We start from the raw sequence: 27,827 nt of genomic DNA on the forward strand, positions 1-27,827 counted from the left end.
AGTATTGCGTTTTGATGCATGGTTGAAAACTCATACTAATTCTCTTTTTCTCAGCTTTTTCCCATCAGGAAAGCTATTTTCTAGTGTACGCACTCATCTAATCTTAAATATCCTCTGTGATGAGACAGCCACCTCTTACTCTGGAAAAGGAATTTGAAGAGCAATGGGTGAGACAAAAAGGAAGTTTAGATTAAATTTTGCAGTCTAAACTGCTTTTTATTTTCCTTAATATCTTCATATAATCCTTGGGGTGCTAAGAACTACACAAATAAGAACATTCAGAAGAATGCAGCAGGCAGTGAGTAGCGCATCTGGAGCTAAGGAACAGGCAATTTTGGTATTAGTCAACTGTTTCTTCTTCTTTCAACACTTCTCTGCTTCTGTATCAGGAGAAACAGCCCTTGTGTCTGTGTCTTCTTGATTATGCCTTCAAGCTATCGTCATTTATGCTTATCCTGACCATTGCTGTTTATTCTATTGTGTGTGTCCATGAATTTTCTACCATACAGCTGAACAGCAACATCTATCTTCTCCACCACACTTGCTTGACTGTACAGTGAGCCATCAAACTCATGAGGAATCAAACTCATGAAGAAACAGGGGAAACAAAGGCAGGTATAAAAAGTAGTTCCATGAATAAAATATATAATACATTGCTCAAAAAAATCTGCAGAGAGATCTTCTTTAAAGAGGCTCTCTAAATTTACAAGTTATTAATTTCATTATGGGAGATGTTTAAGTGCTATTCATTTTCCACACAATCCCCCCAAAATACAATAGGGCAATAATATTAGGGGGAAAAAAATCTTGGCAAGAATGAATGCAAAGGATAAAGTGTTAATAAAATTGTGATGATACTCAGTTTTGCACTTTCTCACCTACTATCTCATTACAAATCCTTCCTCCTGACAGTTTGTGACACCGCCCATCATTTAACAGTTAACAAAGTTACAGTCTAAGAACTGCAACACAATGACACAATCACAAAGTGCAGCATGCAAGAGATAAAATAGTTAATGATAATAGTTAATAATTAATCTCCTCATCAAGTGACCAGGACAATCTCTTTATTCAAGCTAAATCCTACAGTTCTGTAGTGCCAGAATGACATCTTAGAAATGCAGCTGTGCATATGGAGACATGAAATCTTCCTTGCACCAAAAATCACTTTAAAGTAATTGTGTTGCAGACATGGAATATTACCTAAGAATAGACAGACCACTGAAATTAAAATAAAAGATAATTTTATTTAAAAATGGGATTACTTACATTTTTTCTTGTCCATCCACTCCTCTAATTCAAAATATCGAAGTGGTGTAGAGAAATCCAAAACACCAGCTTGACATTTAATGCTGGCTATCATTTTACAGTAGTACCTTACAACTGCTGGTAGGGATGGTCCATGACTTGTAGACTCTAATTACAGATATGTTTCACTGTCAATACTGTAAGAAAAAAAGGGAAGGGTGACTAAAGAAACAGATGAGGAGGTGGAACTAAGAGGTGTGCAGCATATAAGAAAATCTTAAAAGAAAGCAAAAACAAATTCCATTACTGTAAACTCATATGGACAGATATGTAAAAACAATTACTTCATATTGCTGATAAGGGATTATCTTTTCCAAAGGTGATTGGATAAAACTATTTTGGGATAAACACATTTTATCCCAAATTACAGAAGTGGATCAGAAACTATGTGAAATACTATCTGCACATAATCAGAATCTTGGGGGAAAGACAAGGTTCTGTATCTCAGCAGAGGAAATGTGGAACAGTGAAACTTGGCAAGGTGAGAAACTCTGTTTTCAACACTCATTTTTTTGATTAAAAGTATGTCATGGGAGGAAAAATACATATTTGTTTTCTACAGCCCAGGAGTAGATATCAAAAAAATGCTATCTCACCTCATCATTAATTATATCAGCAGCAAAAACTCCCTCTCCTCCAGTATATAAAGTGAAGGAATATTTTTAAAGGTTGATGATTACCAAATAATATGACCTGATTTTTATTATCCTATTTTAAGATTCTGGAAAACTAATAAAATAGATTATTTAATGGATGACTTAGTTCCTACTTGACCCACTTATTTGAATTAGGTACAAGTTTTCTTATGGTATACTTCTTAGACAGGAGGCTTAGACATAGCCAGAAAAACGATATCTTTTAACTGAAGTTATGCAGCCTCCATTAGCACTCAACCTGCAACGTGCATAAACTCTTTTAACTTGGTATAAACTCTGAGATAGAAGGCGAAAGTGCATATTACAGCATTCTAGTATGTCATTTTTCAGGCACTGGCATTTCATTTAGCAATACTAGATGACAAACATGAAAAACAGTAATTATACTATAGCATCCATGATTTTTTTTTCCAGTAATTGAAGCTTAAAACAGAGTGGGAGAAGAAGAGTGCAATAAACAGTCTGTTAGTTACAGCCTGTTTTGCTACCTGAAATACTGCAGGCCCCAGAATTAACAGTGCAGTATGCATGTACACCAAGACTATCTGAAGGCAGAGGGATCAAATGTCACGCAGGCTCTTCTAAAAACTAATAGAGACCCTTCTTGAGATCAAGTGATGGAAATGGGTCCCAGCAGAGCATTCACTATCACTGAATTCTCCTTAACCTTGAAGGTGCAGAACAGCCATGACAGACAAACTAGCTGAGCATGGGGTTTTTTTCATAGCAAAATAGTAACAATCAAGAATTCTTACACTACTAGAATATGCGGTACATGGATTAAACAATCGAGACATCATCTTAATCTTTACTCTCTTGAATGCCCTGTGTTCAAGCTACCCTCTCACATATCTTTGAATGCAAATGATTGCTTTAAGTACTTCTCTACTGCTAGGATTCTTTCTACTACCACGAGAAGCTTCAAAGACTTCCAGGTGAGTTACATTTTTCTTCTGAGTTTGAAGGTCAAGGCATTCGTCACTAGAAATTAAAGTACAGAAGATTTGTTTTTTAGTTCGGTGGACAAATGCTTGAAATATGAATCAAAATTCTAGAAAACAAATTGTAATGTGGACCTAAAAAATTATAGAATCATGTAGAATCCCTTTATTTACATGAATAGCTTGAAAAGATTGAAAAGAAACTGTTGGTCATTTACCATCTACAATTACAGAATTAGCATCCAAATCTGCTTGCCAACTGTTCTGCTGCAGCTGCGTAGATTTGCACAATGCCGATGGCTTTGTAAACTATAAGGATTAAGTTACTATTTTCAACATTGTTAACATTTTGAATTCCTATTCAACTGTACAGTTTTTACAAGATGGAGAACACAAAAAGTCACTTGTTGTGTGAAAATACACTATTTCAAAAAAATTAATTTGAATAAAACTAAAAATATAACCTACCTACCAGCTCTTACAATTGAATTGATAATACAAACTGTAGCAGATAGACACATTGAAACCTTTAAGTGTCTCTTCCATCTGAATGCTAACGTCCATGGATTTCATTAATGTGTATTCATTAAAGTTGCCAGGAAATTTCCCCCACCCAAAAAAAGAAGATTTTAAAAGAACATAGAAATTTATTGAAACCAGTCCTTTTCATAAGAATACACCATGAAATGCTGTATTGGATATTTTCCTGTCAAAACAAGATAGCAGAAACACCAGAAAAGCCAAGATACTCAATAACCTGAATTGTACGTGTATTTGCTACAGTAAAATTACTAAAAGCAATTTTAAAACCCTGAAAGCTCTCAACTTTGTCTTAATACGGAATGAGTAGAAAGGAACTCTCCAAAGTTCCATCTCTACAGTCCTCCTGTGTGATCACTTGACTGTGTCCCAACTGAGAAAATGATCAAAATATATATGATGAATAATCAAAATGCTAGATTTTGCATTTCAATCAGTATAACTGGCAGAAATGTAAACCAAAACATAGCTGAGGATTTTTCATCGACCACATTTAGAGCTTTCTTCTTTTCTGAAGGTACAATTGTGAATAGAAATAGTCATTTTATAGTTAAGGTCATAAGTAGCTGTGTGCTGTAAAGTCAGTTGTAATTTTATTTACCACATCCAGATTGTGCCGAGACTAAACCAATCTGCTTGAAATATCATTGAATTGAGAGGAAAATGTTTTTTGATGCCTGATCTTAATTAAGCAAGGTGCTAGTCAGATAAAATGCCTGAGAAATTGAGATCTGACTATTTCTCAAAATCTTGTCTTTTACTGGGGTTTTTTTGGTTGGTTGGTTTGGGGGTTTGAGGTTATAATATATGGGGGGGGGTAAACAAAATAACTTAGATGATGAATTTCAAACTGGTTATTTTCTGGTATTCTGTAGCACTTTCTCCCTCTAGCCAAGAGTCTGCAGGATTTCTCATCAGACCATCTTCTTATAATTAAAAAATATCATTTGCACTTATTCATCATTCCACTCTATGCCACAAAGACAAATCTGTTTCATCAATCTTGATCTCTCTACTGGCTAAAAAATCTTCCAGGTATTTCATATAACCTCACAGTATGGGACCACAATTTCACTGCTCACTCATAATCTGATACATCCTCTAACCTTTTCCACTGAACAAAGACTTGAACCCTCTGCCAGCTTAATTCAGCTCCATACCAGCAGAGGCTGTGCATTTATTACTTACCCCAAAGATTCTATCAGAGAACAACAGCTTTTTAATTTGCTTGTAGGGTTTCAAAGAAATTGCACTTTCATAGGTTGCACAGGGAATACCCTGAGTGGACTCATCACCACAAGTGTTTCTAGACAGGTCTAGCCAGTTTGCAGGTGATGCCTATCTACTCTGAAATATGAGAATGTGCCAAGCATGAAGATATCCAAGGGCCACATCTCTGGACTGATCAAATCTACTGTCTTCAAAGACCAAGGAACAACATTATGTCAGATGGACAGGAAGGGAACTACCTGACTTATTAGATACATGGGTATATGGAACATACACAGTATTTCTATAGATCATTTTCCAAATTTTGAGAAACAGTTTATCAGAGACAATTATCTATGTTGGGAGGGCAGGTCCCATTGTGCTATCTTACAGGAAAAAATTTTGAAATGTTTTCTTAACATTGTTTTCAGATTTATTTCAAATTCTAGATATAGTATGTCTTTTCAAGCAAGATCCTCAAATCACAATGTAAGTTGAGGTAGAGGCAGGTTATGTTGGGAAAGCAGGGCACTTGGATGGAAGGAGAGAAAGTCTTCCTAAAACCAACAAATTTTAAATTTTTTTTAGATGAAAACATATTTCAGAACAATTCTGATTTTGTAACCATTACACTCTTTTTTAGATCCATGATAATAAAAATTATATGATAGATATGGACAAGTGGATGTTTGAAAGATCAAGTGAACAATCAAATCCTCACTTAGGTACAGCAGCTGCCTGCACTACAGATGTCTTTGTAAAATCAAATTCAAGCTGCAGATCTGATGGCAATGCATTGAATGGCTCTTCCTACTGAATTATACATGGGGTAATTTTTTCATAATCTCACAATTTAATTTTATGCAATTTACATATTCTGATTAATAGTGTTGTGTAAAGAAATACTTAATATGCTGGAACTGCTGTATAAATAATGTCTTATATCAGTATTTTGTGCTGTTCTTAAAGATTAATTTATTTTAAGGTTGTGTTCAAGTTATACTGCTCTTTCTCTTATATGCCACAAAAAATGCATACTAAACTACCTCTTGCTTAATGTACTTTCAGTTACACTACGTCTAATGATAACCTTTACAGGCAAATTTGTTATTTTAATAGAAGAAAATAGCTAAACAGGAAAAAAGAGTGTTGTTTTTTTTTAATAAGTGTTTAGAACATACTAGAGCAGAACAAATACCAAGCATGATGTTTGAAAAGGAATTTCTATCAAACAGTTTATCTGCATTAATATATATTCCATCACTTACAAATTTCAGTTCAGATAATGCTACTAATTAGTTTTGGCTGATACTGGAGTATTTTGTATACCCCATTTATAAAAGCTGTTTGCCCATCTGTTAATAGGTTGGAAGTGATTAAAGGACACTTATTTTGGCTGTTGCAAAGGCCAAATCATTTTAAAGCTGCAAATATGTGACAAAACCAGCTAAAGGTTTGCCAAGTTCAGGACCTGATTTTCTTAAAGAGTTGTGGTGTCTGCTCCCTTTCCCTTCTGCCTAAAGTATCTATGAGTTTTCGGTATAAAAAAGCAAAAATTCAGCCTACTATGATAGGCCACACTTACTACCTATTTGTTTAAACAGAGTTAATAAACTTTGAATGTTTTTCAGATCTCTAGCTAAAAAGCAATTCTGCTGTCTGTATATTAACTTTGAAGCATTGCTTCTGAGATCTTAACTATAATGTGGCTTACAAGAATACTAAGTATCACTGTATTTTAATACCTGTGCCTTCTTTTCCTGTCTACTGTTTCATCAGTGTGCATAAAAGAACAGGAAAATGAGAAATAATTTAATATGGGAAATATCAGAGGAAAAAGAAGATAGAAAAGAGGGTAAAGAATTTGGATGAAAAGGACAGTCATGGGCAGTGAGCTGGGAATCAACAGCAAACCAAAAACCCTAATGGCAAGAGATTTATCTGTGCCATTATTGCGAGATAATTATAGACTTCAGTTTCATCTGGGGAAGAGTATTTCAGTCACATGTTTAACTTCAATGAAGACAAGAATTAGCCTTGTACAGAGAGCTGGAATAACTCCTGTATAGCATTTACATCCTATGGCCTACCTGAAGGCAAATTTCATGTATTAAATTATACCCTGCTTTTTCTCCACATGCTTAACTTGATGCTTTACAGTATCAGGACAGAACCCAAACTGACCCTTACTCCAGATGAAAAGTAGCAATAGAGTTGCGAAAAGAGTATTCAAACAGATATTCTAACCCTGGTTTGTCTGCAAACCCTTGAATATTTTTTTTTTCCTTGACTGGATTTGAACTATAATACCAAAGAAAAAGACCAATAACTAACCCTAGACTTATTTGCTTCATCTGCAAATTTAATTTTATAAATGAACAACATAAAGTGCTACCAACACACATTAAAGACATACCACCTGCTTTGTACTACTTTAATGGAAAATCTGTCAAGCACTTTCTTTAATGATTATATGTCTTAAAAATTCAACAAATGAAAGGATTATCACTGAAATCATATTAATCTGCAAAGGATTAACAGCCTACTGTTGAAAGACTTCATGAACTGCAATAGGAGAGGATCTGAAATAAAAAATGCAAAGAGCTTTTCACATAAATAGTACAGAAAGATTGTAGAGATTGAAGCAGCAAAAGTGAAAATGGACTGGAACAAAGAATGGTTATGTGAATCAAACACTTTAGCATTGAAAATAAAACAAAATCATAGAAAATGTGCAATAAGCTGTAACATCCTTACCACCTGTATACAGTTTACTCATTTTCTTTATAAGTTTCTGTGACCAGTTGCACTCTCGTTATCATTCGTAATTTTAAACAGGTTTAGATACATTATCTGAAATGTTTTGTTTAAAGAATGAAACAGAATTTTATTGAACATTCTGAACTTAATGAAACACTGAGAATGAAGTCTTGATTTCCTACTGATACAGTCTTCTTTAAGGGATAGAAAGACCCCCCCCCGCAGTTTATAAAATACTTTCTCTTCAGCAGTACACAGCTTAGCTTTTAGAATTTCAAGACACAAATAGATTGTTTTATTTCTGTGCTATATTTTCGCTGCCTGTAGGACATTAATGAAATCATGGCCAGGCATTTCTTGTTATTTAATGGCCAACAGAGTTCATTTCATCAAACCACATTCAGTAGTTATCCATATTCATGAAGACACTTAAGGATGTGTTTGATTTTAGCTTTAGTAGGATTTAAGGATATGCCTAAAGTTAGGCACATACTTAAAACGCTATTCTGAATTTGGATGGAGGCAATTGCATGCTTACCTGAGCTAAAGTTAAAATTAAGCTTAAGTGTTTTGCTGAATACAGATGGAGTGCTGAACTGGAGCCCAGTGATTACTCATAAGTGTCAGTATGTTCTCAATCCAGAAATTATCACTTTACAAATAAAATCTGAAGATATGCATATATATAATCAATGTATGGCTGAGTAGAATTTTGATGACCAGCGTCTTACAATTCATGCAGACATGAATTAAGGTGATGAAACACTGTTTAAACTCAAAAATACATCCCAAATTATTCACTCAGGATGTACACAGAAGATAAAATATGACAGTAAAACAATATGGAGGCATAGAGACAAGCCGTAAGGACAGGCACAACAAAGCTTTCACTTTCAGTTGAAGACACTGTTTTCAACCTCAGTGGGCCCAATTTAGTTGGTCACAGGGCCTGATGCTAAAATTTTCCTAGTTTCCTGAGGCTGCAGTGATGTTAATGGGAGATTAATATACACATCAAACAAACAGATCTTGTTCATCACACAGAAGAACCCAGAATCACCATTCTGAGGTTTTGGAACTTAATGACATTGAGAATCTATGGATTCTACTTGGAAATAGTGTAAATATATGACTAAGACCTATTCATGCTTTCTAATGCCTTTGTCAGTTTTCAATATTAATTTCCAAATGAAAAACTTTGAAAAATAAGTTTGAAAATAAGTACATTGGTTTAATCTGTTGTCATTTTTACAAAAGATTAATCAGAAAAAAGCAACTTATATTCCTCCTTTCTGACTTAGCACTTGATGCTTTTCTTTTTCTTGGCTTGGAAGTCTACTGTAATCTGGAAAGACAGAAGAAAGACCTAGTGAATTAGATAGGTAAAATCTAAGACAGCTCATAACTACCATACATGTCAAGAACTGTACATACACTTTAAAAGGTTCTAAGTTTAGACAGGACTTACAGCTTTACTGAGCAAAACTAAAAAGTTTAAAGAAATAAACCCAACCTAATTAGTAACAGCAAATGTTAGGGATGAACCTAGCAATACTTTGCTTTAAGCCCAGATGTACAGGTTCATAAAGGGGAAATAATTGCTTTCTCCTTTCCATCTCTTCAATGACTACTCTCTGTCCTGCTACCTTATAATTCTAACAGTGTTTTCATCTAATGAATTATGAAAACACAAAACCCACAAACATTTGCTATAACTTGTATAGATCATGGTGTTTGGCTTTTGTTGTGATGCATTTCTGATCTGCCTAGCTCTTAAAAAGGATACATCATCTGTAAAAGACTTGGATAAAAGAACTAAAAAAAAAGAATAACCCAGTATATAACTGAAGCAGGTAACTGTAACTCCCTCAGATGTCCTTGTCATTTTAATTCCTGCGTTCCTGAAATGCAGCGATAAACAAAGCATCTTAAAGAATGGATATCTGACATCACACCAAAATTCCACCCATCCCAATATGCTCTTCCTAACAATGGCCAATAAAACAGTATAGGCAGACATAAGAAACATGACACTTTAAAGGGTGATTAGTTGCCACTCTAGACTTCTGATTATCAGCAGTTTAGTGACTGAGCTAAAGGCAGCATATATACCGTTATGTTTAATAGCCACTGAATAACCAATCAGACATCAAATTGTCTAATCCCCCCTTTTGATCCCTTTTCTATTTTCAGACTTTGCAACACCTGTGGCTGCCAGATCCACAATTCAATTATGCATTATATGAAAAAGATTTTTGTATTTTTGCTCTAAATTTGGTACCTGATGATTTCATCAGGCCCCTCTAGTTCTTGAGGTAGGAAATAAATATATACTATTCTTTATTAGCCTTTCCTCTACTGTCAAGATTTTATTCCTGATCCGTTACCTATCGCCTAGATTTTATGATACTGAATCAACGGATGGTAAAATGGTATATGATATCCATTATCAGTAAATACAGCATGAAACATTTTCCCACCTGGCAATCCCCAGTTTATTTTGTCTGTTTTATGACAGAAACTATTTCACACCTCTGGCAATCCCATACACTACCTTCTACATTCCTTTTCTTTTTTAGGACAGTATGACTGGCATGTAGTATTTAAGACATGGATGTAGTAAGAACTCTATCTTGATCAACAGCCAGCTACACTGGTATTTTGATATTCTTAGTAAATTCCAATTAGATTATCAGTACTACAGCTAGTCTCAGGAGTCTTCCTGTCAGTTAAGGACCTGACACATTCAATCAGCTGAAGCAAAGACTGCATGCCTGACAGGTGATTTGCTCTTATCCACTTCATGAAAAAGTGAGTCCTATTGGTTGCATGTTTCCACATATTTTTGGCTACCTTATGCTTCAGATCCTGCTCCCCAGTCTCATTTACTCAAACCAGAGTCTCGTATTCAACTGCACGCTAGCCTTGCTTATTATCTACTACGTTAGACCCTATTGTGTTCAATGGACTTCCTGATACTTCAGCCCAGCTCCCAGCCATGCTATTCTCCCAACTCTTCCACTGATTCTTCTTTTGACCTGATGTGCTTGGCTTCTGTCAGTAACTCCTGACTGTAGCGTCTCTCCACACTGCTACCTGCCTCGAGGTACACAGACATTGTGACATTTTCTGTTAAGCCCTAAGTTCTTTTCCTTTCCATACCCAACTTCCTACTGTGTTTTGTACTCCCTTTGGTTAGCAGTTTCAGACAACTAACCACAATGGTCCCAAGTTCCTGCCTGTGTGAAAATGCCAAATTCAGAGCTCATTCAGGTGTACGTTATAGAGCAATTCCCTCCATCAAACTTTTTCATTACTTTTTCAATTACCAGAATGTTTTGATGAACAAATAACAAAACATGACTTTGTTTGACAAATCAGCTGTGGTACATGCCAGATTAATGTCAGCAATGCATTAAGTACAACTAAACCACTCTTTCAAGCATTTTATTTAGCAAGTCTACCCAGAGAGCCTGAATGCTAGACGCTGATTATCATTTTTTAATCAAAGAATGCAGTTTTTAAAAGCTGTAAGTCAGTGTGCTGACTTGTATTGCAGATTTCAAGCAGTGAGGTATGAGTTACCCAACTGTTAGAGAAAAACATTCCTCTTAGGAGGCTGCTAATGCACTTTAGGCAATCGCTATTGCAAATAGAAGACCTGGCTCTGCATACCCTTGTATATTTTAGGAACATCAGCCACCAGTGCAATTAACTGTTATCTAGTGGCAGAGCTAAAATGCATGCACATGCTCAGGAATAGTCTTAGTACCTCATTTTATAGGTTGTTGTGGTTTAAACCTAGCCAGTAACAAAGCACTATGGAGCCACACGCTCACTCCTCCCCCCCGGCCACAGTGGGATGAGGAGAAAATATAAAGAAAGGCTCGTGGGTCGACACAAAGACTGGGAGGGATCACTCACCACTTATGGTCACGGGCAAAAAACAGACTCAACTTGGGGAAAAACAAAACTCAATTTAATTTACTACCAATCAAATCAAAACAAGGATATTAGAAAGTAAAAACCAAACCTTAGAACACCTTCCCCCACCCCTCCCTCCTTCCCAGCTCAACTCCACTCCCGGTTCTCTCTACCTCCTCCTGCCAGCGGCGCAGGGGAACAGGGGGTGGGGGTTGGAGTCAGCTCCCCACACCTTGTCTCTGCCGCTCCTTCCTCATCAGCGGGAGGACTCCTCAATCTTCCCCTGCTCCACCGTGGGGTCCCTCCCACGGGAGACAGTCCTTCACGAACTTCTTCAACGTAAAGTCCTTTCTGCGGGCCAATCTTCACTCACAGGCTGCTCCAGCAGGGCCTTTCCCATGGAGTCATGGCCACCTTCAGGGGCATCCACCTGCTCTGGCATGGGGTCCTCCACAGGCTGCAGGTGGGCATCTGCTCCCTCGCTCCCCTCCACGGGCTGGGGGGGGACAGCCTGCCGTCTCACCACCAGCTGCAGGGGCATCCCCTCCTCTGGCACACCTCCTCCCCTCCTTCTTCACTGACCTCAGTATCTGCAGAGGTGTTCCTCTCACATTCCAATCCCCCTACTCCCTGCAGGTTCCCCTTCTTAAATGCGTTATCCCAGAGGTGCTACCACCGTCGCTGATGGGCTCGGCCTTGGTCAGAGGTGGGTCCGACTTGGAGCTGGGGAAGCTTCTAGCAGCTTCTCACAGGAGCCACCCCTGCGGCCCCTCCCCCGCTACCAAAAAAACCCACCACACAAACCCATAACATACATGCATAGTTATTTGGTAATTTATTTATTAAGTTCTGTGTCACCATCGAGTAGTCTTGTCCAGTTTGGTTGGCTTTTATACTAGCTTGCTATATTTTGGTCTTTGCTTCTGGTTTTGATGTACGGATGTGAGTCCTGAAGTTGCTCCTCCCAGAACGAGAGTGGCTAAAGCCTATCATCTTATTAATCCCATTCATCCATTTGGAAACCCTGTCAGGCATGTAAGGTATATGCTGAAAGGCAATCTACGTTTTAGTTCATGTGGTCTAAAGCCAAGCCAATGCCTAATAAAGTGACCATTTATGATTTAATATGAAGATTAAATTACACTTCTTGTGCAATCAAGATGTGACTAGTTATTTTAATGCAGTCTGGATGTTAACACCAGCTGTCTGAGAGAAAACATGAGAAAAGAGTGGACATAGAGGTGCAATAAGCATACTATCTGCATAAAACCTCAAGAGTCATTCTCCAAAAATGAATTTCTGGGCACAGATCCAACACTACAGTAAGTGACTTTGCACATGTCTGGGTATAAATGTATGAATTGAGAGCAAGATAGATACTCGATAACTTTCTAAGTTACTTCCAATGTATCTTAGTAATTCACACAAAATTTCCCCGTGGAAATACTCAAGACATTGTCCAAGGGACTCTCAGGTCCTCCAGCTGTGCTTATCAGTATGTGATTCTGATTATGAGCTGACGAAAGAAACTAAAATCCTACTATGCATGTGATCATTATGTGCCAGGACCAGACCTCTGAATATCTCTGATATCCATCAATCAAGTTTCAAACACTTACAAGTATTGTTCATTTTAAAAATGAACATTTTGAGAAGATAAACCCTTGATCAGCAGAATGCTACCCATAAGGCTTAATACAGCTGAGTGAAAACTATTTTTCACCTTACTTTCTTAAGTATTAAGTATTCTTTCTTAAGTAAGGTATATTTTACCTTACTTCCTTAAAGTAAGTTGACCACATAGCTTGAAGTATGTTCTCTCTTAACAGTAAGGAAAATCATATCATCAACCCCTGAAAAGTGGGAGGTGAGAAACACACGCAAAGGTTCTTTCCAATTTGCACTCGCCAGGCTATTTGATACACTGCTATAACAAAGGAGTCAAATGGCTTTATCTTCTCAGAATCTTCCATATAAAACAGTGCAGTAAAGCATGTGTTTGACTCCGAATGAGCTGTTCCCACTTCACACTCTGATGAGCCACTTGCCAATTGAGTTCATTCTCCTGCTTCCCACTTGCAAAAGGAATTCAATTGGCTGTTACAGTGATCTGTACTCTGATAAGGTTGCTGAGAGAAAAAAAAATAAAACAAAACAAACTACCTCATCTGAAGACCTCATAGAGTATTTTTCTTCAACAGCCCTCTATTTGCACTGATTCACCATCTCAGTGTGTAGCTACCCTTCGAACAGCCATTCCTCCCTCTAGATTTCCAATTTTTACCTAGGGTCATCCAAAAGTTCACAATTCTTTTCCTTTACTTCCCAAACTACCTTTCAAGTCTCCAGCATGTGGTCCAGTAGGTTGCATATGCTTTCATGTGAGGCTACCTCCCCCCTTTGAATTCAAAATTTTATTCTGCCCGAGGCAAGGGTGGCCTGCAATGAAGACCTTGCTTCCACTTCACAAGCCACCTGTTAGCTTCTTCACCAACCTGCCAACTCCTCTATTGCTTCCCAGTCCTGCTGCTCCCCAGCCCACTGTGCCATCTGCACAGCAGGAATTCAGAGATAAACTTACAAAGTGTTAGAAGTCTCAGCTTTGTCTCAGAGCCGAAGCTGCTTTGTGAGCAGAATAATTATTCTGGAATAAAAGTAACTTCTATTTAAGAATAATGTCTGCATGGAAACCTACTCCAGAATCAGGGGCAGCAAACTAATTTATTCCATTCTAGCTCTGCTAGTCTTCCACCTCTTTTGTACAGGGCCTAAGATCTATTTGTGAATACCTTAAATTTTCTTACTAGGACAGGATATATATGGATATAATAATTACATTAATCTACAACAAGGAAAATTACTCAAGATATCATTTTGAAATTTCCAGCAATTTCTGAAACTGGGACGAAGCTGAAAAGCAGGACCCTGATAACTCAAAAGACTGTTAAGACTTCTGTCCCAAAGTTTTAAAAAAAAAAAAACACTTTTGCAGTAAGACCACAGATCACTGCAGCCCAGAAGAAACTGGACTAAGGGTGTCATATGAAAGACTGGAAGAGGTGACTAGGTTTCAACCAGAGAAAAAATTCATCTATTATAGTTAGTGGTACCACACCACAGAAACTCAAGACCTTAGTCTTGTTCCAGTGCCCCATGGTGCTGGACACTGCTTAAATACAAGAAGTATAGAACAATTACTATCTCAGATAATTCACAATTGCAATAAAAATTAAGAGACAACAGAGGAATACAGACAGATGAAGTAACACAAGGAAACAATGAAGTGATTTTGGTTGGCATGACACAGAGTTGTCACGACACAGAGTTGTCACAGTACATCAGGAGCTTAATGGTTGTTACTTTAGAACAGACAGTGCAGTAAAGGTTAATCTTAAGAATGAACATAAAGTGCGTTAAAGAGGTTGTTTTGGACCATCTACAAAGAGTTTCTGCCAAGCCCACAAGGTAGCACAGGAAAAACACCTGCAGTTGCACGCTGGAACACTGAAACTGGCACCATTCATCAATGGGAAGAATAGAAGCTGATCATTCTATTGTGAATCAGATAGAGTGGAAAAGGATGTTTCATATTTTGTTCAATTCAGATTATTATGATATTCTGTCTAAACTGGTGAATTTGAACCATGAAACCACTTTGCATGATAAACAGTAGAACTCTTTATCAGCCTTGAATCATAATACAGAAATGGGTAATTCACAGCTAGCTTTGGAAGAGCTTTTCATTTAAATAACTGTCTCCTATTTTAGGTCAAGTGCAAAATCCTACTAAAGTGCAAACTGCAAGCAAACCAAGCTATCTCAGCTCTTGAAACACCACAGCTATGTTCTATCTCCTCCCAAAGAAAATAAATCAATAATTCAAAGTAATGGCATTCTGGTAACGTAACACCTTGTCTATAACCTATTCTTCCTCATGTGTCTTTTGGGGAAAGATTGTATTAAGCATATTTTAAAGTTTAATGAACCACTCTCACTTTTTTGTTTCTGTTAATTTTTCAAAGAGTACATGAAAGCCGTTCTGAAACAACAATACCCCTTGTGTGTAGATGTAAGCAAAGCTACAGGCACTTTCTGAGCGCACTCACTGTTTTATCCAGATTCATAAACTACAGTGAACTCTGTTGCCTTTTCTCATTAAAGAAAATGCAATCAGACATGGAAATACTCTGCAAGGTGATTCTCGTTCACATGAAACGTTCAGTAACAAAGACGTCTTCGTGCATGACATGCTTTCTACTTCTTCTTCACCACTTCTTGTCTGTATTTTAATCCAGGTTAGCTTTTCTTCTTGGTAGATTAGACATTGTAGCTGGCTTTAATCAAATAAAGATGCCATGAAGCAAGCACATAGGTTTACATGGTAACTTACCTACCAGGAACATGGGTATTGCATATAGAAAGCTGAACTGATGTTGAAAATAATTGAAAGGATGTGCCCCAGATTCAGTTGTGAAAACAAAATGTAACTGCATTGGCAATACAGGCCTACCATCGAAGCCTCTTTCGAGAAGGTAGTTTAGCTATGTTTACGTATACAAATGAAGAGTACTGTCCTGTCTTTGCATAATGTGTTCATTACAGGCTCACTCATAACTTCACATGACATTTTAAGATTTTGAAGTTCAGTTTTGTTTTGTTGCAGAACAAAATCAAGAGATTCTACACAGTGGCTAAGGCATTCACTTGTGATGCCGGAAACTTATATTGAATAAAATGCCCTGAATGAATCAGCAAAGTTAGTTTGACTTTACTTTTTCATAGCCTACCCAAAATCCCGTCTGCATGCTTGGTTTCATGAGAGGGTTAGAATTTCTGTTTTTCTCCTTTCTTCCCCACAGCAGATATTCTAGGCCTGAGAAATTCTGACAAAAATGCCATTGAAACTAATTTCGGGGTGGGGGAAACATTTCAGCTGTAGAGCTTCAGGATTTGCCTAAAGTCAGGGTATATTTCTCAGTCATTTGCTCCTTGTAGAGGAAATGCTGGCTTATCCTTGCTGAAAAAAACACTTTTGAATAAGTGCTACACAGTAAACTCAGCCCCTGTTCCTAATACAAGTGTTTGCAGTGTAGCAGGAGATACTCTGGCTCCCTAAATTCCATAAACTCACCCTGGGACATAGCTTCTCAGCAACATCTGCTCATGACACTTAGTCCTTCCTTTTACTCTTCCATGGAAGTAGCATTCCATGCTTATCTCAACATCAAGCAAACTTAATAATCAAGAAACTCTTTATTAAATAAGGTCAGGCATTTTGATGCAAGATTAGAAATGACACACTACAAATAAATATAAAATGCAATTTTAATTTAGACTTAATGATCAGATGCCTCTCTAGGCAAGAGGTAACCTGTTTTATCTAGACTCCCCAAGACTCTTACATGCTGTCAAAGGTGAAAATTTACTGCATTCAGCAATACTTCTTCATCTGAACATTATTTTTGATCTAAAGCTGGACAAGGACACTAACTCCATCCCATCCCATCTGATCTTTATTTCTCTTTTTTCTATTTTTTTTCCATACTATCTTTTAAATGTGAGTGTAGTCTGTGGACTTTTCACTCTTCCTCTGGAAGGCTTCCTCAGAAAGGTTTGCACATCATCAGCTAGCAAGGGTTACTTCACTGTCATTGCATACATCTACAGGATTCTTCAGTTAACACCTTTATTGCAGCTTGAATATCTTAACATAAATTCCTAAGACATTCCAATTGTTAGAATACTCTTAAGGCTGAATATTACATTTTGCTTTTAGTCACCATCAGCCTAAGTTTGTAGCAGATACTAAATATGACATCTTTGGGCATGCCATTAATATAGACAATCACACTTTCTAGTACAGTTTTCAAACCAGAAACAATCTGAGTCACCAATTTGCAGATAATTTCTGAGGCCACTTGTAAAATACAAAGTTTAAGATGGAGAACAAGTAAATCTCAAAATACAACCATAAGTCGTTTAGTATGCATAGGTGCACAGTTAGTTACACTTTCAAACCTATCTTTTTCAAATACAGTAAAAAATTCATTTCTTAGCTGTGCAATTTTTTACATTCAACTAATTCTAACTCTGATTTAGTTCCTAGCTGTGGTTTCTCATTATTTGTAAGGTGGATAAGGAGCTGAGTAAAGGAGAGCCAGTGGTGCACTGATCTAAACAAGAAACTATGGGATACCAGGAGGTTACTGGTGGATTTCCTCCAAAATCTGTGTCACTAGTGAACATAATAATACTTCTATTAGTATTCAGCATAGAATAAGAGTGTACCAGTGAAGTGATACATAGTTGGAGTACAGCACCAATAAACCTGGAAGATCAAAGCGTCATATAGGAAAAGAAGAACTGGATAATATTGCAGGCTGTAGTTATAGAAACAGAGCGAACAGTGAAAGCGCAAGTTTATAAACTGATTAATGAGAAGAAATTCTATGCAAGTTTTTTAGTTAGAGATAATGGCAGAGGAGGAAGACCTGGATGTCTAACCAATTTCCAGCATGACAATAAGCCATAGCTGAGTAGAAGTAAATTTGATCCTAGAAATGTCTGACAAGGTAAAGCTTAATGCTACTCTGTGAATTGTTATATTCTGTATCACTGTGGTCACTCAGCATTCCAGCAAGGTGAATTCCGGTTGGTTAAAGTGCAGAGAAGTGGCTGTTAGGACAATTAGGGCAATGAAGAGTGTCTCATATGAGAGGAAAAAAAAAGTAGTTTCACCTTTTTCAGCCCAGGAAGGCAAAGGCTGACAGTGGGCACAACTGATTCAGGCAGGAGTGAGTGTAAAAAGTCAAAGAGGGAGAAGACCTGTAAAGACAAATGGCAATGTTGACAAAATAGAGTAAATACAAACTGGCCTTGCCTAAATTTAGGATGAAAACTGAAGGTTTCTGACCACCAAAGGAGACAAGAGCTGTTTTTCCATGGAAGTAGTAGGAGCAAAAAAAAATTTAACTAATTGAAAACTAGTGCTTAATAAATATCTAAATGACACAGTTGCCTACAGCAAGGTCCTGGATTCATTAGGTGAAAATACCCTTATCAGTCCAGAGTCACTCTGTGAATTAACTGACTGTTAGAAGAATTTACAAAGAGAACTGAGTTACAGTACAGAAAGAAAAGTTCTTGTTTATACAAAGGCAAGGTTCATAGTGTTTTCCAAAGAATACAGAGAACAATTATCTGACTGTATCTATCTGAGGATGACTCATTGTCCTGGTTTTGGCTGGGATAGAGTTAATTTTCACAAGAAGCTGGAAGCCAAGGGGATATTCTATACCATATGACATCATGCTGAGTATATAAGCTGGAGGACTTGGCCAGGGGGGAGGAGGGATCATGGCTCGGGAATGGGCTGGGCATGGGGTTCCAGGTGGTCAGCAATTGCATTGTGCATCACTTGCTTCACATTTTCTTTTTTTAATTATTATTATTGCTATTTCTTCTCTTCTTGTGTTAAACTGCCTTTATCTCAACCCACAAGTTTTTACCTTTTTCTTGATTCTCCTCCCCATCCCACCGGGGAGGGGAAGGAGTGAGCGAGTGGCAGCATGGTGCTTAGTTGCCAGCTGGGCCTAAACCACAACACTCATTTGAAAGTAACTATCATTATAAGATGCTTTTAGGGATAATATCTCTCAGTTGAAGAGGTGCTAGAATTTCAACTGTCACTATCCAGAATCCTGTCCAACTCAATTTAAGGTATCAAACCTTCTGTCTTCTTTTATATTCTGCTTTATTCACAGATAGATGCTACTTTTTAAGACCAGAAGAAATATTTAAAGAAAAAAGAAAACTTCTACTTTTGTTTCTTGCAAGCCTTTCAGTCTTCATGAGCGTTTTCCAACAGGCTAAAATATGTTTAAAATAATTTTATTAAATAGTAGGATCTATTCACTTCTAAGGTCAAACAGAAAACTTTAAGTAGGGAAGTTACCTCCAACAGCTGCTTGCTACCTTAAATTACTTTTAACATTTAATCTTTGTACCTCAAAACCATATAGTTTCTAAATCTTGTATATAGAATGTGTAAAGTTTTGTTAAATGTATTTATTGCTTTCTGAGCTTTCCCTCATTTTAACTATATTAATATGAGAATCTGTAATCTTTGCAGTGTTCGGGATTTTTCATAAAATATTTGTTAAAATTGGTATAAAAGTATGGTAATTTAAATTACCCAGTTTCTGCCTTACATTACATGAGGCTATGTCAAATAATTTCAGCTTTTTTAGGGAAAAAAGCTTACATTTCTGGATAGCATGTTGTAAAAATCAAGTTGATGAAACAATGAGAGCGCCATGACATAAAGATGCAAATCAAATATCAGTCAACCTGTCCCTCTTCTTAAAGAAAAAGTATATCTAGATAAACTTGTTTCAATTTTGAGATTAGCCTGTGTTATCAAACCCATAGTGACTATCAGCATTTAAAAGCCTATGTATTCCACAAATCTAGATACACTGTTTGGTTTAGTTTAAAACAGGGATCTGTTCTTTATATGACAGTCTGTATGTAATATGTCATATGCATGTACATAATGCAACAGACTTACGTTCATGAAGTCCTGCTCATGGTAGTGCACCAATGTTGAAGCACTGCTTTGTCCATAGTAATGGACTCACAGTACTCATAATAATGTAAGGATGTCCGGTAAGCTGAGAATTTTCTGGACCTAAAATCTTGGCTACTGCCCCAACTATAAACTTTGTTCCCCCGTTTTGATAACAACATTGTTTATATTATAGATCACTGATGTAGAAAGCAAAGTTCATTACTAAAATGCAAGAATTTCTAATGTACACAGAGCTGATCCTTCCTGACCAATACTTGGTCGTTTTACATACCTCCTTGCCCTTCACGATTTTTTGCCTTGCCTGGCTGTACTCCTTCACAGGATTTGGCGCAATCACACCTCTCCAGTCATGGTATACTTTGCCTGTTGGGAAGATAGGTGTGGTTTTGAAAAACATGTTATTTATCCAAATTACTTCACGTTATTTATTTGTACTGAAGCTATTGAACTAGTAGTTTCAGTTCCCAGAAGTGGAGTTGACATCTGCTTCCTACTGGGTCAGCACTTGCCTTTTTTGATACGCAGAATGCAAACTTTCTAGAATGGGAACTACCTGTGCCCACAGCAGCTACCACTGCAAAAATTACTGTTTCTGTTCCCAAGCTCTTTCATCTCGAAGCTTCAACCTTTGTCATTTCTACTCTGAACTTTCACCCTATGCCAGATCCTTTGGACTGTTGCAATTTTACTTTAGGGTTACCTATGTAAACTAGATTTAACTAACACACCATGACAGTGCTCGTTTTCATTTTCCCTTGCAGATATATATTTAGGCTACTTCAGAGCTTGTTAAGAGTTTTCAAATGCAATAATTCCATTTTTGTAGTGTAAACATTATGGAAATTCTCAGTCCTTTTATTTCTACTGATTCACAACTTTCATTTCATTTTTACTGATTTACATGTCATTGCAGGCCAAGCACTTATAACACTGAAATATGTTTTCTTTCTACTGACCTCTTTTCTCAACAAAAGGAGGTCTGTTACTCTTCCTAATAGTGCAGTTACTGCTGGTAGCACACTTCCAGTGCCAAGCAGGCAGTGTAAGGTGTAATGATTCATGGTATAGAAATAGCTATTGAGTCAGCACTAATTGTACTTTTGGTGTCGGGTTCAGTAACAAGAACAAAACCAATCCCCGCTACCCCACAGATGTGGAAGTGGTCCCTGCCAGACATGAAATATTTTCTAGAATTCATCTGTTGTGTACCACAGCCACGTTTTAAAAACCTGATTATTTAAAATAAAGATATATTCTGCATTTCCTTTCATTAAAGTATTATGAAACATCGTCCTATATTCTAAACAAAGATACATATTTAGCAAATAGTTTAATACCTTTGGACAAACGTCAATTTGTTTACTAGAAATGTACGAGACAGACTGTGAACAGAAAAGAATAAAGCTTCTGAAAGTGCACCCACAAAGGTTTGCTTTTCAGGGTTGATATTACAAGTAATTAGCTTGACATTTAATAAATGACATTTCTAAGAACTGCTAAAGCTGACTTAACAAGCAAACAGAACAACCTTGTTTTGTTTAGAAAAGGTAGTTGCATTGTTGCACATTTTATGTAAAGTGTTTTTGCCAGCTCATATTGAAAACATCTACATGCATGAAATACTTGAAATAAACATGCTTTCTGTAAACTGAACTTTCTATTATGGTCCTCTGTGCTTAGCACAAACTCTGATAAAATGTCCTTTGGTAAAGCTGGTATATACTGCAACAGAGGGGGCCCATACTAGAGTTATAATAAATTTACCTTTCTTTTTCCCCATGGTTTTTTCTAAGCATGTTTCAAATCATAAAAAACTCAGACTGCGTTTTACATTTTGGTCAAAAAAAAGCAGAAGATATGTTGAAATTACATATCCTTAAACTTTTCCTAGGCTTTAGAATTGAATTTGATATTGGCAAGTAAAGCAATCGTTTTGAAGAATCAAGACAGCATGTGTTAGTCCAGTTATCCAACCCAGAGGATAGGTTTGTTTACATGCAATGCATTTCAAGGGCACTTAGAAAACCACAGTAACATCTAAAATTGGGTCTCTTTTCCTGTTTGTGTTATGAAGAATATTGTGTTTGTGTCATGACAGTCTCATCAGCTTTATTTTTGTGCATTAGAAATCTTGAAATCTCTTCCAAGTGCCTGTAAGATCAGAGTATCATTCATCCAGTTCAGCTGCTTGGTTAGCACAGCCACACCTCACCGAGGAAAAAAATGGAGTCTTCAACCTGAATGGCAGAAATCTAGTTAGAAATAGTGTTCCCATATAGCATTTGGAGACAGCATTTTTTATAAGCCTGGGGTTTGGGGGAGGTGGTTTGGGGTTTTTTTGGTGGATGGGTGGTGATGAATTTTACTTCACTGGTTAAACATGGAGTGAGGCGGCTCTACAAAGCTATCCTCTTTAAAAGGAAATGTGAGCAAAGCCACTGACCCTTTTTTTTTCCCCTAATGCCAGAGTTCAGTGATGACAAGGTCTACTGAACCAAGCAGTGGACCTGTCTCAAGGCAGTATTAGCATGTATTAGCATGTACACAAAAGTTTGTTTGAGATCTGGAGTACATAATGTATGAAAGAAAGACAAAATGTGAAATGCTAGAATGAGTGAAAAACATGTCAATGTCCTGTCTTCTCTATTCTTAAGATTTTGGGACAAAAGGAAACATATGCCTTTTTCTCTTTCCTTACTTCCTTCACTAATTCCTTTTATAACCTAAAAGAAAAATATTGTGAGCTCCATAAACATAGAAAATACTTAAAGAGATAAGAAAAATATATTTTTTGGCAAGAACAAAATAAATCCTTAAAAGACTGATACTTTTTCAAGAAAACTTTCATTTCTAAAAAAGGGAAAAGCTTAATAAAGTCAACAGTTCTTAGTCTGTGGCAGTCTTGAAAGAGCAGAAACATAACGTGAAAAAAATAAATTAATATAGAGTTTTCCATTGCAGTGTACAACTAGTTCTTGCAAATAATGAAAATATGCCGCTACAACAGCTCACCTCCACCAAAGCAATATTGGATTTACAAACAAAATAGAACTTAAACCAGCACACACCTGAATACCTTGGGAGTCCCTCATTGTCATTGCACTGGCACAGGGACATTGATGGAAGATGGCCCTAAAGTTTCCAGTTCAGAAAAGATACTACGTCTTCACTGACACTCCTTGGCTTCTCTCCTGCTACACCTTGTAGGTCATTTGTTGTACCCTGCTACTCTCTTAAGTCTGATCCCACAGCTAATCTTTTCCCTTCTACCCCTTATACAGCTGGTCCCTTCCTAGCTGATCCAGCTCATTTCCAGCCTCTCAGCAGTACCCTATTTCACAGCCTTTCTTTACTTCAGTCATATAAACCTTTCCATTACAGAACTCACTTTCTGCCCACAAGGCACTTCCATGGACTTATTTTATTGTAGTGAAAATGCAAACAACGGGGAAAAGAATCTTGTATACACATGAATGAATTATGCTCCCTCAGAAAAAGCCCTTTCAACTGCAGTTTCTTTCCCTTCTTCCCCATCTCTTGTCACCATGGGTTATTTTTCAAATGTGCTTTCACAGCAGCTCTTCATTGAAGTAAATGGTACTACTTTGGGACCCTGGTATTTGTGCAGTAATTACTATTGTTAAGCCCTGTATTTAATAGGCAAGTGAGAGGACTACTAAAAATATAGCAGTACTCATAAAGATTGCCTACAAATCCCTTTAGAAATACATACAAAGCTGTAGTCCCAAACTAAACCCTGTTCCGTTCAGTGAAGCTTTTCTGTTAAACTGTAATGCAAAAATACAAGACGAAGCAGAAATAATACTAAGTCAGAAGAAACAGAGGAAAGAATAAAGACTGTAGTTCAAACAACTATGGCCTTGGTTGGGAGAGCAAAATTCCGTTTTATCACTGCTGTAAACTGTTCTCATTTTTTCAGTTGCTTCAAAATCAAGCTAACTCTAATTTGCTCTAAACAGCTTTTGATTTTATCAACAAAGCATCAAAAGGCCTGAGCAATACGTAGTGTGAATATCTTCTGTAAAGGTCAAATTGTTTTCCTGTCTTAGAAAGTGAAATCTCCTCACCTTTTTTATTTTATGATTCAAGCTGCATTTGAAAATGTACTGTTTATTTGCAGTGCTATAGCTTTCTTCTTTCCTTCCTGCAAATCTTATTTCCAGCTAACACTGTCCTTTATGAAATGAAATGTTTTACAAGCTTTCCCATGAAAAAGCCCCATCAGTTGTGTACCTTCATGTTATTAAACAAGTGTATTTTTTTCTGATAGATATATGACCATGAACTGTGATGAATAAAGCAAGAAAAATAATTGGTTCCAGAGTTTCCTGTTGTAAGATGGAAGTGAGCCACCGTAAAACATAGCCCCCACAAATTGTGCTAGGTGGTTTGAAATTATACTTGTAATAGTGTTAATTACCAATAGCCCCACCATTTTAGGAGCACATAATTTAAAACTGGTTACATTGGAATCTAAAAAGGATAACACCTCCTCATCTGAAACTGTTTTTTTCTTTTTGGCAGAAAAATTGGCCATTTCCCTTACACAATAAGAAAAAATTAGGTAAATGTGCCTGAAGCAGACAGGAATAATTTGATTGTTTCTTAAAAACCCATTTATATTGAGGACTTAAATTGAATCCCAGCCTTGATTTTTTTTTATTCTACGCAGGTGTGACTGACTACAGATCACCTAAAATGGTGACACAAAAGAGAATTAGAGCTAGACTTATTCTTCTGCTGAAGCTCAGCAACTGGCCAATGTTCCTTTACAGAGGAAAAAGGGGGTGCAGATGTTTTCACACTGGGTGAACTCAAGAGAGAGTGTGATTCTGCAACCCCTATTTAGTAGTGAGCCCAAGCAACATAGTAAGGCCTCCAGATTTGGCAGTCCTTCAGCTCTAAAGATCAGATTTTCAAAACTGTTCAGCTGTCATAGATAAAGCAGTACCATCCAAAACCTGGCCTTTCAGTTTCTGGCCTCTATTGCACCAAGTCTTTCATTCAAAATATGAAAGATTTCTTATTAGCATTATCTGTTAAGCCAGGGGAGGAAAACTGACTTCCATTGTAAAAGTTAATTTTCAGCAGGGCATTCAGAAGTGCTAGTATTAATGTATTTTTTCATATAGGACCTATCTGTAGAAAACATAGGTTTGAAAAATATTTATAGATATATGGCTTCTGAGATTCTATTTTCTTTCCAGTACCAGATCTGTCAGAGCCTTGAGTAAGTCCAACCATTAAAGATGGGTGGTCTTGCAAGTGTTTCAATCATTGCATTATTTTTTCAAAGTATATATCAGATTGCTTATGTGAAGCACCTCACTCAATGTTGAGAGCGTTGCTAACATGTTCAGTGAGTCTTTCTTCAACAATGCTTCTGCATGAATGGGCAACAAGAGCGTTGTTACCAGCCTTTCCCATCAAAATTGGTCAATGCTTTTCCATTACAATGCTCTGTTTTCAGCTACATAGAGGAATGTCAACTATTGAAGCTGAAGTTTATTCTTTGCTGAGCATATGCACCTTTAAACAAACAAACAAAAACCACAAAAAAAACCACACAAAACCATCAAAACCCAAACCAGCCTACTAGGCAAATACTGAATTCCAACTTGCCTCCTTGTATACTGCTAGAAAATCATTATTCCATATGACAGAAATAGAGGTGGGCAACAGAATGAAAAAGCTGAACTAAGTTCAAACCAGTGCCTGATTGTGACTCATCTCTGTTCATGAATACGGATGAACGAAGTCAATGCAAGGTTTCTGGCATTATTTCCTTATCATCAAATATGTTTGATTTCTCACATATTTGTCATCAGCTCCTTTGGCTTGGATTGTTTTTGGCTGATAGAGATAAGCTAGACCCTTGATTTAACTGACATCTTTAGCTATCTAGCTCATTGAAAGAGAAATATTCTGCATTCTATCACCTTTATAGGAGGAATAACTGTCCTGGTTTCAGCTGGGATAGAGTTAACTGTCTTCCTAGTAGCTGGTACAGTGCTATGTTTTGAGTTCAGAGCGAAGAATGTTGATAACACTGATGTTTTCAGTTGTTGCTCAGTAGTGTTTAGACTAATGTCAAGGATTTTTCAGCTTCTCATGCCCAGCCAGTGAGAAAGCTGGAGGGGCACAAGAAGTTGGCACAGGACACAGCCAGGGCACCTGACCCAAACTGGCCAACGGTGTATTCCATACCATGTGACGTCCCATCCAGTACAGAAACGGGGAAGTGGGGGGCAGGGATTCGCCGCTCGGGGGACTGGCTGGGTGTCGGTCGGCGGGTGGTGAGCAATTGCACTGCGTATCATTTGTACATTCCAATCCTTTCATTATTGCTGTTGTCATTTTATTAGTGTTATCATTATCATTATTAGTTTCTTCTTTTCTGTTCTATTAAACCGTTCTTATCTCAACCCACGGGTTTTGCTTCTTCTCCCGATTTTCTCCCCCATCCCACTGGGTGGGGGGGAGTGAGTGAGCGGCTGCGTGGTGTTTAGTTGCTGGCTGGGGTTAAACCACGACAATAACTTATAGCAGAAAACAAAGAGAAAAAAACAGCCTCAAAGTTGTGTTCAAAAGATTTCACACTTTTGCTGAGAGGAGGAGGAATGAAAAACAGGCTCCAGGTCAACCTGCAAGCCCCCTGGGCTCTTGCAGGCCACAATGGACTACCAGAAGAAAAGAATCAGGGCTTCTCCACAGTTTACACTACCTCAGACCCATCCAGTTCTTCTGCATCCTATTACTCACGTGAACTTTATTCAACAAAGGTTGGTAGAAGACAGCAAAAGAAGCACATCTACTTCTCTTCCCTCAGTCTCTCCTCACTTGCACGCTTCTGCTCTTGTGGAATGTCTCTCCAGGGTCCTAGAGGAAGACTGCCAGCCAGAAACGCTGACAAAAATATGTGTTGCCTCTCCATCATGCAAGATGGTAGTATGAACCTTAAGAGGGTCATGTAAATACTGTAAGGAGCTATGTTAATAGCCTCACAGAACATTAGTGAGAGTTATTCTTCTTGTTATTAATGTTTAAAAAAAGGCAGGTTGCTAATTATTTGGCATTAACAAATAAACAGAACATATCCATTCTGTACTATCAACAAACTATCTGTATCCACTTTGCTGTATCTGTAAGCAAAGTGGATCAGTAGATCTTAGGAGTTCATATGTATTTTTATGTATGCCTAGTGATATACACACAAACACTGATGTTAACATACAAGAACTCATGTTTGCCTACAGCCTTAAAGCTCTTGCCTCATATTTTTAGTTGAATGAATTATTTAGCTTTTTAAAGAGTGTATCAAGCCTTTCCTACAAAAGGTTTGACAATATTCATAATTTAATATGCAGTTTAGACTGAAAGGAATACAACCAAATCTGTACAAACAGAATTAGTCAGGGTTTGTTCCCAGAAGGTATGGGAAAAGTTCTGGTCCTCTTACTTTACAAGACAGCTGGACTAATGTCATTTGCTAAAAACATTTTAGAATTAATCCTGATATTTTTTATCAAATAATTTACTATTTTTTACTGAAGACTTAGGTATTCAGCTAGTTTGACAGTTGCTTGAATATGGTTTGAGGAATATTGGCACTAATCATTAAATGAATTATTAGAAAACATATTTTTCTTGCATATTCCTAGCCATTTTCACTACTATTTATCAGTTCTTAGCTCTTAATGATAAAATCTATTCAGCCTAAGGAAAGAATACTTTTACCTCAAAAAGAAGGATAACCTGCAGTTTCTGTTCTTTTAGTATATTGTAAAAAAAATAAAACATTTTTACAAATGCATGGACTTAAAAGGTTTAAAAGCATTAAATAGCAGATTTTAAAAAAACTTTTTCTTTGAAATCAAC

At 37.1% G+C, this 27,827-nt stretch overlaps 2 protein-coding genes across 2 annotated transcripts in view; both read right to left on the bottom strand.

Annotated features, from left to right (window-relative positions):
* The window catches only part of IQCM (IQ motif containing M), a 42,363-nt gene extending 38,894 nt beyond the window's left edge, over positions 1-3,469 (bottom strand). Inside the window, 3 exon segments of the mRNA XM_052815460.1 lie at positions 1,270-1,406; positions 2,751-2,994; positions 3,388-3,469. Coding sequence (XP_052671420.1) covers positions 1,270-1,406; positions 2,751-2,994; positions 3,388-3,469 — 463 coding nt within the window.
* A 4,811-nt stretch (positions 3,470-8,280) lies between these two features.
* Positions 8,281-27,827, bottom strand: part of LOC128134469 (uncharacterized) — a 57,992-nt gene continuing 38,445 nt past the window's right edge. The window contains 2 exon segments of the mRNA XM_052772179.1: positions 8,281-8,759; positions 20,200-20,291. Coding sequence (XP_052628139.1) covers positions 8,712-8,759; positions 20,200-20,291 — 140 coding nt within the window. The 3' untranslated portion in view covers positions 8,281-8,711.

The sequence above is a fragment of the Harpia harpyja genome, chromosome 2 (genome assembly GCF_026419915.1).
Source record: "Harpia harpyja isolate bHarHar1 chromosome 2, bHarHar1 primary haplotype, whole genome shotgun sequence".
In the NCBI taxonomy this organism is placed as follows: Eukaryota; Metazoa; Chordata; class Aves; order Accipitriformes; family Accipitridae; genus Harpia; species Harpia harpyja.